The sequence below is a fragment of the Pelobates fuscus genome, chromosome 5 (assembly GCF_036172605.1).
Source record: "Pelobates fuscus isolate aPelFus1 chromosome 5, aPelFus1.pri, whole genome shotgun sequence".
NCBI classification, from domain to species: Eukaryota; Metazoa; Chordata; class Amphibia; order Anura; family Pelobatidae; genus Pelobates; species Pelobates fuscus.
In genome coordinates, this window is record NC_086321.1 from 337,190,858 (window position 1) to 337,202,882 (window position 12,025).

The window sequence follows — 12,025 nt, forward strand, 5'->3', positions numbered from 1 at the left end:
GGCAGAAGGAGGAACCTTAATTGGCCATTTAGCCTGTAGCTATGCCTATGCATAATAAGATCTAAAGCGGATTCTGCGGTATCTTTCACAGACCTCCATTTTGTTCTCATGTTCTAAAGTGCAAATATGACACTGGTCACTTAAGACTGTATAAGATGGCAGCATAAAGATGGAGAGCATTAGGGGAGTATAACAAGATGCTGTAGTGGCAATGGTACTTTGTGGGCCCTTTGAAGCCAAATGTTTATAATGGAAGGGTCACTAAGCACCAAAACCATTTTAGCGGGCTGAAATGATTTTGGTTCAAGGATCCTGTCTCTGCAGTCTGATAACTCAAAGCTCATTATCTTTTGAGATCGCCAATCACTGAAGACAGCCTGGTTTCCTAAATAAATGTATAGCACCATTTATAAACAGTTACACTTATCCTGTGTGATGATTGGAGCTCTTCTTGGGGGATAAACTACTTCTCCCATAAAGATAAATACTCAAGCTTCGGAATGGAATTACAAAGTAGATGAAAAAGTATCCACTGAGCAACTTTCTGTAGAATAAGTAAAAAAAAATCCCCATTTATTTGCTTTATTTTACATTATCCATATTCATTAAAAATAGTGTAATTCCTTCCCCCACCCATAATTTCTATTTAAGCCAATTCATGTAACATTAAATTTTGTGTGTAATTGCTCGTTTATATTTTGAATGTCTGTGTGTTGGCTGAAGTTAAACTGCAGACCTACAAGTGGCCTAAAAAAAAGTGTTTATCTGCAAATGGCTATTACAATCTGTCCATCTTTTTGACGCCACTACAGTTTACTTCAAGTCAGTTCTTACTAACTGCCCATGAAAGAATTTAAACACTATTCAGACTGCATCAGATCAATGTGAACTTAGACATATTTCCCAAGAATGTGCAACAGTCTTCAAAGGTGTTGATCTTAATATTTTATCTTAAATACAGAAGTTCAAAGCCTCAGGCAGAAGTGATCACCTGCTTAATGGGTTGTGTTCCTGCTTATCAGACAGGACCCAACATGTGCCTGTCACTAGCAGCGTTTCTTTAATCAACATACGAATGCAGAAACGAAGGTCGAATGACAGTATAAAATTACAAGCAAAAAGTAGGAAGACAAATATTAAATAATCGTGCAGTAGAAGTCTCTTACACCTTTTAGAACAGGGGTGCCCAAAAGGTAGATTTCCTGATGTTGTAGAATTACAACTTCCACGGGGCAATGGTTTAATAATAATATCCGGAAGTATTACTTGGCTGAGAGGGTAGTGGATGCATGGAATAGCCTTCCAGCTGAAGTGGTAGAGGTTTACACAGAGAAGGAGTTTAAGCATAAAGCCAGGGACTAACGAGAGTATTTTGAAAATTGGGAAGACTAAATGGGCCGAATAGTTCTTATCTGCCGTCACATCTGCCGTCACATTTATAATGCCTGTAGAATGACAAAGCATCGTGGAAGCTGTCGTTTTAAAACATCTGGGGATCTGCCTTATGGGCACCCCTCTTTTAGAATGTTTTAAGTTAGAGGATTTGGTTTGTGAATAGCTTTTGGGGCTAGGGTTTTCTGCAAAAGTAATTAAAAAAACAGAAATAATCTCTATGGGGAATATTCACTAAACTCATAATTTATAGTAAAGTAAAATGCAACATTTTGTTAAAAAAAGTGATTTGGTACAAAGCTGTACTCCTAGCTCTATAGTATGGTTTGAAAAGAATGGGGTTCGAACTGGTACCCATGTGTTTATTAGCATTGTATACCTTGCATTTTTTTTATATGTCTATAATATGTCAGAAAAATTTTATTGTTATAGTATACTCTATTCCAGGGGTGCCCAAAAGGTAGATCCCCAGATGTTTTAAAACTACAGCTTCCATGATGCTCTGTCATTCTAAAGGCATGCAACGCATCATGGGAGTTGTGGCCCTACAACACCTGCGGTGGGGATTTGCCTATTGGTCACTCCTGCTTTATTCCTTGTAAATCTTGTGATAAAACCTGTCAATAAAAAAACGTGCTTGTCAGTAAATAAATAGATAAAAATATATAAACCAGACACTGAATTGAACAAAAATAAAATTGAAAAAATGGTCTAATTTAGTTGAAATAACTGAATTTTCACCAGATTTGGCTTAATCAATATAAGTATTGTAAATCTGACTCATGTTTGGCAAGGTTATTCACTATAGTGAGAATCCAAAGTTAATTTCAAATTTAAGGTCAAAATAGCCAAATTGGAAACGTTATCCAAGTCTTCTGTACTTTTAGTTCAGCTTCTTTGGCCTTAGATTCCCACTTTAGTACATAACCCTGTAGTTATTTTAACTAAACTTAGCAATTCTAGACCAGATTTTGCTCCTTGACGAATACATACATTTTTTTTATGTGTGCTCATGATACAACATGGCTAGATTTCAGCTCACTCATCGTTTTTCATAAATAAGATGTAGGTTTGTTTATAATTTCTTATATCACAATTCACACGCACAGACCTGTATGAGGCATGTATCAAGACATAAATCACTATAAGTGATGTGTTTTGAAAAGGAACTGTTGCTTCATTATATATAAATAAATAAATGTGTGTATATATATATATATATATATATATATAAAAAACATTTTCCCCTATGTACATGAAAGCTCAAGGCTATGGCTACTTTGTGTGACTGTGATTGCAAATATACAAACATGGAATTATGGAGATAAGATGGCACCCAGTTCACGTCATAGATGGCACCCAGTTCACGTCACGTTCTTGGAGACTATAGTTTCCCTTTAATGTTAATAACTTTCACCTCCCAGCCCCCTTGTGTGTCTTTCTCCCAACCTCTTTGTGTGTCTTTCTCTCCTTCACCTCTATGTTTTTTGTTCTCATTAACTTTGTGTGTCTTTCCCCCAACCCTTCTGTGTGTCTCTCCCCCAGCCCCTCTGTGTGTCTCTTTCCCGCCCTGCATCTGTGTGTCTCATTCCCCCTCTGCCTCTCTGTGTCTCTGTCCCGCCTAGCCCCTCTCTGTGTCTATATTCCCTCCAGAACCACTGTATCCCCTACCTTTAGCCCCTCTGTATCTCCTTTCTCCTCAGCCACTCTGTGTTTCCTTCCTCCCGAGCCCCTCTGTGTCTCCTTCCTCCCCAGACCCTCTGTGTCTCCTTGCTCCCCATCCCTCTGTCTTCTTGCTCCCAGTCCCTCTGTGTGTCTTCCCCCAGCCCCTTTGTGTATCTCTTTCCCCAGCCGCTCTCTCTGTCTATATTCCTTCCAGAACCGCTGTGTCTCCTTCCTCCCCGCCCCTCCCCGCCCCTCCCCGCCCCTCTGTGTCTCCTTCCTCCCCAGCCCCCTCTCTGTCTTCTTCTTCTCCCAGTCCCTTTGTGTGTCTCTTCCCCCAGCACCTCTGTGTGTCTTTCCCCCAGCACCTCTGTGTGTCTTTCCCCCAGCACCTCTGTGTCTCCTTCCTCCCCAGCCCCTCTGTGTCTCCTTCCTCCCCAGCCCCTCTGTGTCTCCTTCCTCCCCAGCCCCTCTGTGTCTCCTTCCTCCCCAGCCCCTCTGTGTCTCCTTCCTCCCCACCCCTTCTGTGTCTCCTTCCTCCCCAGCCCCTCTGTGTCTCCTTCCTCTCCAGCCCCTCTGTGTCTCCTTCCTCTCCAGCCCTTCTGTGTCTCCTTCCTCCCCAGCCCCTCTGTGTCTCCTTCCTCCCCATCCCCTCTGTGTCTCCTTCCTCCCCAGCCCCTCTGTGTCTCCTTCCTCCCCAGCCCCAGCTTTGTGTGTCTCTTCCCTAGCCCCTTTGTGTGTCTCTTTCCCCCAGCCCCTTTGTGTGTGTCTTTCCCCCAGCCCCTTTGTGTGTGTCTTTCCCCCCAGCCCCTTTGTGTGTCTCTTTCCCCCAGCCCCTTTGTGTCTCTTTCCCCCAGCCCCTTTGTGTCTCTTTCCCCCAGCCCCTTTGTGTCTCTTTCCCCCAGCCACTTTGTGTGTCTCTTTCCTCCAACCCCTCTGTGTGTCTCTTCCCCACCTCAGCCCCTCTGTGTGTCTCTTCCCCAGCCCCTCTGTGTCTCTTCCCCCCAGCCCCTCTGTGTCTCTTCCCCCCAGCCCCTCTGTGTATCTCTTCCCCCAGCCCCTCTGTGTGTCTCTTCCCCCCAGCCCCTCTGTGTGTCTCTTCCCCCAGCCCCTCTGTGTGTCTCTTCCCCCCAGCTCCTCTGTGTTTCTCTTTTCCCCCAGCCCCTCTATGTGTCTCTCCCCCAAGCCCTCTGTGTGTCTCTCCCCCAGCCCCTCTGGGTGTCTATATCCCCTCCATCCCCTCTGTGTCTCTTCCCCCCAGCCCCTCTGTGTGTCTCTTCCCCTGGCCCCTCTGTGTGTCTCTTCCCCCCAGCCCCTCTGTGTGTCTATTCCCCACCCCAGCCCCTCTGTGTCTCTTCCCCTCAGCCCCTCTGTGTCTCTTCCCCCAGCCCCTCTGTGTCTCTTCCCCCCAGCCCCTCTGTGTGTCTCTTTCCCCCAGCCTCTCTGTGTTTCCCTTTCCCCCCAGCCTCTCTGTGTTTCTCTTTCCCCCCAGCCTCTCTGTGTTTCTCTTTCCCCCCAGCCCCTCTGTGTTTCTCTTTCCCCCCAGCCCCTCTGTGTTTCTCTTTCCCCCCAGCCCCTCTGTGTGTCTCTTTCCCCCCAGCCCCTCTGTGTGTCTCTTCCCCAGCCCCTCTGTGTGTCTCTTCCCCCCAGCCCCTCTGTGTCTCTTCCCCCCAGCCCCTCTGTGTGTCTCTTCCCCCCAGCCCCTCTGTGTGTCTCTTCCCCCCCAGCTCCTCTGTGTTTCTCTTTTCCCCCCAGCTCCTCTGTGTTTCTATTTTCCCCCAGCTCCTCTGTGTTTCTCTTTTCCCCCAGCCCCTCTATGTGTCTCTCCCCCAACCCCTCTGTGTGTCTCTCCCCCAGCCCCTCTGGGTGTCTATATCCCCTCCATCCCCTTCTGTGTCTCTTCCCCCCAGCCCCTCTGTGTGTCTCTTCCCCCGGCCCCTCTGTGTGTCTCTTCCCCCCAGCCCCTCTGTGTGTCTATTCCCCACCCCAGTTCCTCTGTGTCTCTTCCCCCCAGCCCCTCTGTGTCTCTTCCCCCAGCCCCTCTGTGTCTCTTCCCCCAGCCCCTCTGTGTGTCTCTTTCCCCCAGCCTCTCTGTGTTTCTCTTTCCCCCCAGCCTCTCTGTGTTTCTCTTTCCCCCTAGCCCCTCTGTGTTTCTCTTTCCCCCCAGCCCCTCTGTGTGTCTCTTTCCCCCCAGCCCCTCTGTGTGTCTCTTCCCCCCAGCCCCTCTGTGTGTCTCTTCCCCCCAGCCCCTCTGTGTGTCTCTTCCCCCCAGCCCCTCTGTGTGTCTCTTTCCCCCCAGCCCCTCTGTGTGTCTCTTCCCCCCAGCCCCTCTGCGTGTCTCTTTCCCCTCAGCCCCTCTACGTGTCTCTCCAAACCAGCTCATCTTTTTTCCCTTCCTCAGTCCCTATGAGTTTCTTTCCCTCCCAACTCCCTTGTCCCTTAGTGGTCTCTTTCCCTCTACTTCTCCTATGCCTGCTTACCACCCAGTGCAGCGTGGCTGCCTAAAAAAATAGAACCGGCACACCAAGCGGCTTCAAATTCTATTTTTTGCATAGTGCTGCTAAAAGGTTGCCTACTATAGGTGATGGAGGCAGTCGAAAGGAGTATACTTATCAGGTACTGAGGAATATCCACTCAACTTAGAATGTCTTTGATTTGAGGCAACTACCTAGGGGCAGAGTTTATATAATGCTGCCCTTTATTCCCTTATTAATGCATTGCTCTTATATTTGTTGTTCCTTCAGCGCTGTTCTTGTTAATGCATTTGTTACAATGTTTGATTTGTCTTATTTATCCAGCATGCCGCACTTATTTCTCTCTCTCCCTCTCTTTATCTGTTTACCATGGTCTTTACCGGGTCTGCCTATTAAATTCAAATTTTCTCTAGTTACCTGAAAATTAAGCCATGGGAATCGATCAGATTTCCTTGACCAGATCCTTTGAGGTTCCCTGAATTTCCCACCACCGCACAGGTCCGGCACGGTCGATTGTTTTTTTCTGCATATGGGTTGCCAGTAGGTATAACCCTAAACATCTGTTCCAGGACTTCAGTAATGGAACTGGCATTATTTGATCCTTGAAGTTTCTATAAACATGCAAAGAATTATAAGATATTATTATTATTATTATTAGCATTTATGTAGAAACAGCCTATTCCTCAGCACTTTACACTATTATAAAGGGGATATTTAACAATACATGAGACAATTACAAAATATTACAAGAATAATAGGTTGAATGAGGACTTTGCTCAAAGAAGCTTACAATCTAGAGAAGACTGGGTATAAAAACACAACAAGAAAGGTCATCGAAGGGGATAGCAACCAACAACAATGTGGGAAAGTAGCAGAACTGGAAGATGACAGGGGGATATGATAGAAAGGAATCAACACAGTAAAGGAGGAGACTAAATTTAAAAGAAGAAAAACTACCACAACAAGAGGACAGTCTTAAATTAGAGGGACAAAGGTTTAAAAATAATATCAGGAAGTATTACTTTACTGAGAGGGTAGTGGATGCATGGAATAGCCTTCCAGCTGAAGTGGTAGAGGTTAACACAGTAAAGGAGTTAAGCATGTGTGGGATAGGCATAAGGCTAACCTTACTATAAGAAAACTGGGCAGACTAGATGGGCCGAATGGTTCTTATCTGCCGTCACATTCTATGTTTCTATATGTTTCTATGTTTCTATGATGATGCTGGCATGAAATGCCATCAGATCTTAAGGGACTCAAAAACACTTAATTAATAATTCTATGTTTTAAAAATGTTTCTCAAGAAACTATTTTCTGACTTTGTCTAAATGAGCAACGTTGTAGAGTGGCAGATTTTTTAAATTTGAAGCTATATACAACGTTTTTTTATTTTATTTACTGTTTGATCAAAGAAGGGATGTGAGGGGGATAGGGGATGGGGGGGAGGAGGGAGGAGGGGGGAGGGTAGGGTAACCCGGGACCCTATAGCCCAGGATCTTTTTTTCACTGATCTGTAATGGTGGAATTACTGCCAGGGTCCAAAAGCAGGTGGCCCATCAGTAGGTTCTCAACTCTGGTCCACCAGAGAAGGAGGGCGCAGAGAGAGAAAGGAGAGAGCCTGGGCACAGACCAATCATCCTCCGCCAGTACCTGCTGCAGAGAGTGGACCCCAGGGAAGCCACCCTTCTGCACCAAAAAGTTATGGGAACAGGTGGGTGGTTAAAAATATGTAAATGATGACTTCTAAATGTGTGTGTAAGTGTGTGACAGTATGTATGTGTGTTTGTGCTGCAGTATATGTGCAATAGCGTGTCTGTTTATGCCTATCTCTATCTGTGTGTACCTCTCTCTGCCTGTCTGAGACTGTGTATACCGGTCTTTGTCTGAGTATGCCTGTGTCTATCTGTGTGCACCTATGTGTACCTGTCTCTGTCCATTTATGTCTGTCTGTTCCTGTGTGTTCTAATCTGCGTCTGTGTGTATGCCTGTCTGTACATGTGTCTGTGTGTTTGTGCGCCTGTGTGTGTCTGTAAGTAACTGTGAGTGTGTCAAGGGGTGCAGTTTGCGAAGGGGTGAGGGGTGGAGTTTATAGGAAGGGGATCACCAAATTATTTATGGCCTCAAGCCCCAGGTTTTTTTTTTACCCTAGTAATGCCTCTGCATCAAAGAAAGCTCCAGCTACTTACTTTGCAAACTTCTTTTAATAATACATAAACATAGGTGTTCAGTATGTCTTGTTTGTAATAATTCATGTTGAGACCTCTATGAACTAATGCACTTAGGTTTAACAATGTGATAACACTGCACATTCCATTTTCCACTTGTAATATCACTATTTCCTTCCTCCATAGTAAACAAACTTTTTTTCCCCTTTAAGTGCAACTAATTTCAGATTCATTTATTTTTCTCTCTAACTATTCTTGTAGGTGTAAATCTGCTGTCTTTCAAATCATATTTTTACTGCACATGATTGCAATTTTTTTTGACTTTTTTTTAAATTTGCAAACCTACTTGCAATACATCTTAGCAATTAGCAATGCACCATGGGAGGTATACTTCAATACCCGGAAATCTTTCTTTGATCACCCGTAATTTGGAAGTTCTCACTTCTGTAGATATCAACTGATTGATTTTTTTTGTTCTTTAAGGTTTTGGCATTACGTTCAACAATTTCTGGGGGTGGAAACACTGCGCATACATACTCCAGGTACCATGACTACTTAAAATCACTGAAGTGGTTATGGTGCTTTGAGTAACCCTTTAACCCTTTGCACAAGATTTTTAGATGGGTACTTCATCTGCTGCCATATTCCATACTTTTCACCTGCAGTTTAATTTCAAGTAGAGACTTTACAGAGTATGCCAGTAGAATTAGCCATCGAGTAAGCTCTGGGCATTAAAGAGTGGTGTTTACGATATAGCCCATTCAGATATGTGTGGGACAGGAAAACATGTTGTGAATACACTATAATTACAGCTGTTACCACACACCAGTCCATATTTAGACATTCCAAGCTCTACTGACTCATGTTGCTTGTAAAAATGTGCGTATTATTAAATCTGTTTTCAAACTGTTCTGTCACTTTACTTTTTTTGCCCCTCTATTTCTCATTGTTTTTTTTGTTTTTTTAAATTAACCTTAGTTTTTTTTTTATTTCTACATAAGACAAAGCAGGGACTACTTTTTCCTCATGGGGAATGTCATCTTTGGCAAAATTTGGCAATGGGCGGAGCTTAAGCAAAGTTCCATTTCAATTGTTAAGCTAATTTACCCATAATCCATCAGTCAAATTAATCCCAAAGAAGGACAAGATTCAGACTTCATGGACAGAGGAGAACAAAATGGCTGCACTCAGGAATTGAGATCTGGCACAAGGAACAAGATAATAAATACAAATAAAGGCAAATTGCAAAGAGGGGAGTATAAGCATTAACCCCTTAAGGACACATGACGTGTCTGACACGTCATGATTCCCTTTTATTCCAGAAGTTTGGTCCTTAAGGGGTTAAGATACAAAGGGCATAAGGAGAGGAAAACTGAATAAAAAAAGAACATGACCGAACCTTTTTAACGTCTCATTTTAGAGAGCCTTGTTAATAGAGCAATAACCAGTACTCTACTGTAGGTAGATACTTCTTTACTGCTCTGTTTGTAATCACTATGGTGTGATTTAGGCTCCCTTGCCTAAAGTGTTGCATTACTCAACATTTACTGTGCTTAATTGTATTTGTTTTAGTTAATGATTTGTATATTGCTTTCTGTATGCTGTAAAGTGGAAATTCTCTTACCAACCACCATTTATGAACATGCTCTGGTATCTCCTGGTCTTTCCTCGTAAGTAGAGGCTCTATTGATTGATTGAAGTGCTCATTATACCATTCAGTTCTTGGTTTCTCTGGCCTACAGCGGCCACACATGCAACTATTGTAATCTAGTTCCCCGACCCGATCAACAGGGTTTGAAGAGTTTGTGAAGAAGGAGAGGTATATCAGAAAGGCTATTATAAACGCCACAGGTGGAATCCAAACTGTTGTTCTATGGTGGAATAATCGGCAGCATGAGCGAATGGAATGCATGGCTCCAGTCCTTAAGGAGGTCCAAAATTCAGGAGAACAAAAAAAAGAAAAAAGTCCTAGTTCAATTTATAATTTCCTGTTCTCTTCTAGTGTCATTTTTTATGATTACCACGTGATATACAGGATTACACTATGTAACATTGAGTGGTTTTGAGAAACCTTTCAGATGTTCGTCAGTTGAGGTAAGAATCATCTAATTAAAAACATTCATCAGGATGAAAGAAAAATTGAGGGAATGCATTTTCATGTACAAATTACAATATTGTATGTTTGTTTTATTTTTTTTATCTTGATAAAACTGTGTGGTTTATTTGTAATTCTTCCAATTGCAGTGGTTCATGGCTTCTTCTAATACGGAGCCAATAAGATTAACAAATTCGTTAATACAATTTTGCATCCATACATGAGTTATCATCCAGCTATAGCGCTTATGATGCTTGGAGTAACCATTTAAAGCAGTGTTTTTTTTTTTTTTTATCAAGAAATAACTGTTTATCATTAAAAAAAAAAAAAAGTGAAAAAATGAAAGATGAGAAAATTAAAGTTGCATGCCGTAAGCTTTTTCCTTAAAAATAGTTTAGGTAGTTGTTGGTTTTTCCAGAGTACTTTTATAGAGCAGTAATTGACTTCTTCCCACAAAATGGGATTCCAAGCTTTCTGTCAAACACTTGTATACATTCCAAAAAAAAATAAAAAATTTAAAAATATTTACATTGGGATTGTAACTACATGACTGCTTTTTCCATGGAGTCCCTGAGGAAAGACACAAAGAAAACATTTTAATGATTTTTTTTCTTTTAATTGTCTCAATGTAACCAGTATGTGTAAGTGTTCATTATACAGCATTGTACAATACGTTATTCATTTCTAAACATGATATTAATATTAAATAGCAGGATCAGGAAACTACATTTGAAATATTGGAATATAGCGTGGATGCTAATAGAAAATGTATAGTGCAAGGCTGTATTAAAACCCATAGTAATTCTAAAAAAAATAATTTCTAAAGGGATACTCAAAGCACAGCTTTTTGTGCCATTAAGTTGTCCCTGAAAATAATTGCCTTTCCCTTGATTTTCAGTGACATCACTGTTGCTTAGGCTCCACCCCTTTCCCACTGATGTCATAAGGGGACATTTAGCATCACAGATAAGTGCTCTTCTCATGTATTCATAACACCATTTCCTGGCAAGGGTGCTCTAGTTGTACTCATCATAGCAAGAGCTAAACACCCTGATATGACCATATTGTGAAGGGGATGAAGCCTGTTCAATGTGTAGTGGATTGAAAACGGTAGGATTGCAAGGACAACTTCTTAGCACCACAACAACTGCAATAAACCATATTGTTATGATGCTTTAATAAATATCCATAGCTAACATTACTGTATATAAATATGATAACTGCCAGATATAAGCTAAAGCCATAAGCATTAGAAAAAAAATAGGAAAATAATACTCTAATCTGCATGATTTTTATCTTGTAGACTAAAATAGGCAAAGTAAAATATGCCATGGCAAAACTTACCAGTGTAAATATTATGCTTTGAAAAAGAAAAAGAAGGCAGTCACATAGTAGGTTGTATATTGAGCAATACCTTAAAAGAAATGTAAAAAAAACAAACTAAAAAACTAAACTTGACAGAATACACAAAAGATAATACTGAGTCAATGTACACACTGTTACCTTTTACATTTTAATTTTAAACGAACACTCTAAGTAACAAAACCACTGCATCATAAATTATTTTTTAACTGTGTAACTCCACCCGCAGCATCGTCATAGGTAACTCTAACTTGTATTCTGTGCAATTTCTTGACACAGTGTGCCATTTGTCGGCTGAGAGGGGGTCAGCTGACTCTCTCAGTCAATGAATGGTGACTGCATCGTATTCCGGCTTCTACAGAGGAGACCAGGATCTCAACGGTTTGCCCCATTACTGGGAACTGGAGCAGGGAACTCCTGACATGGACATCATAACCACTACAGCCAGCTACGGTGCTTACGATGCTTGGAGTAACCATTTAAAGCAGTGTTTTGTTTTTGTGAGAAAACACTAACGCTGCCGTCTGACAAATGTAAACAATGCTGTTTCTAAGAAACAACAAAGTTGTTTTTTGTCAGCGAACGCACCTCAGAGAGTTCTTTATAAACGCTGTCTTCACTCACAGCTTAGTAACTCGAATACTGATAATTGTTCTTCTGTGAAATATTATTTGCGATCCTTTAAACTGAATATAATATACAATCAGAGCTTTATTTGTGAAGATAAAGATTATAGTACCTTACTAGCCCGGGGGCAAACAAGTCTAAACATTCAGGGGAATGTATAACTTAATTTACTAAACAATGTGCCAGTACTTGATACTACTAAGTAGACCACAATAAAGCCTTGTTTATTTGGAAAACTTGTTTTTTCC

At 41.9% G+C, this 12,025-nt stretch overlaps 1 protein-coding gene across 1 annotated transcript in view; it reads right to left on the reverse strand.

Moving 5' to 3' along the window:
• LOC134611656 (CMP-N-acetylneuraminate-beta-galactosamide-alpha-2,3-sialyltransferase 2-like) overlaps positions 1-10,120 on the reverse strand; it is a 44,452-nt gene extending 34,332 nt beyond the window's left edge. Inside the window, exons 1-2 of the mRNA XM_063455761.1 lie at positions 9,318-10,120; positions 5,946-6,139 (exon numbers count right to left, since the gene is read on the reverse strand). Of these exons, the coding sequence (XP_063311831.1) occupies positions 5,946-6,139; positions 9,318-9,605 (482 nt within the window). The 5' untranslated portion in view covers positions 9,606-10,120. The remainder of the gene's footprint in view (positions 1-5,945; positions 6,140-9,317) is intronic.
• Between the last annotated feature and the right edge of the window lie 1,905 nt (positions 10,121-12,025).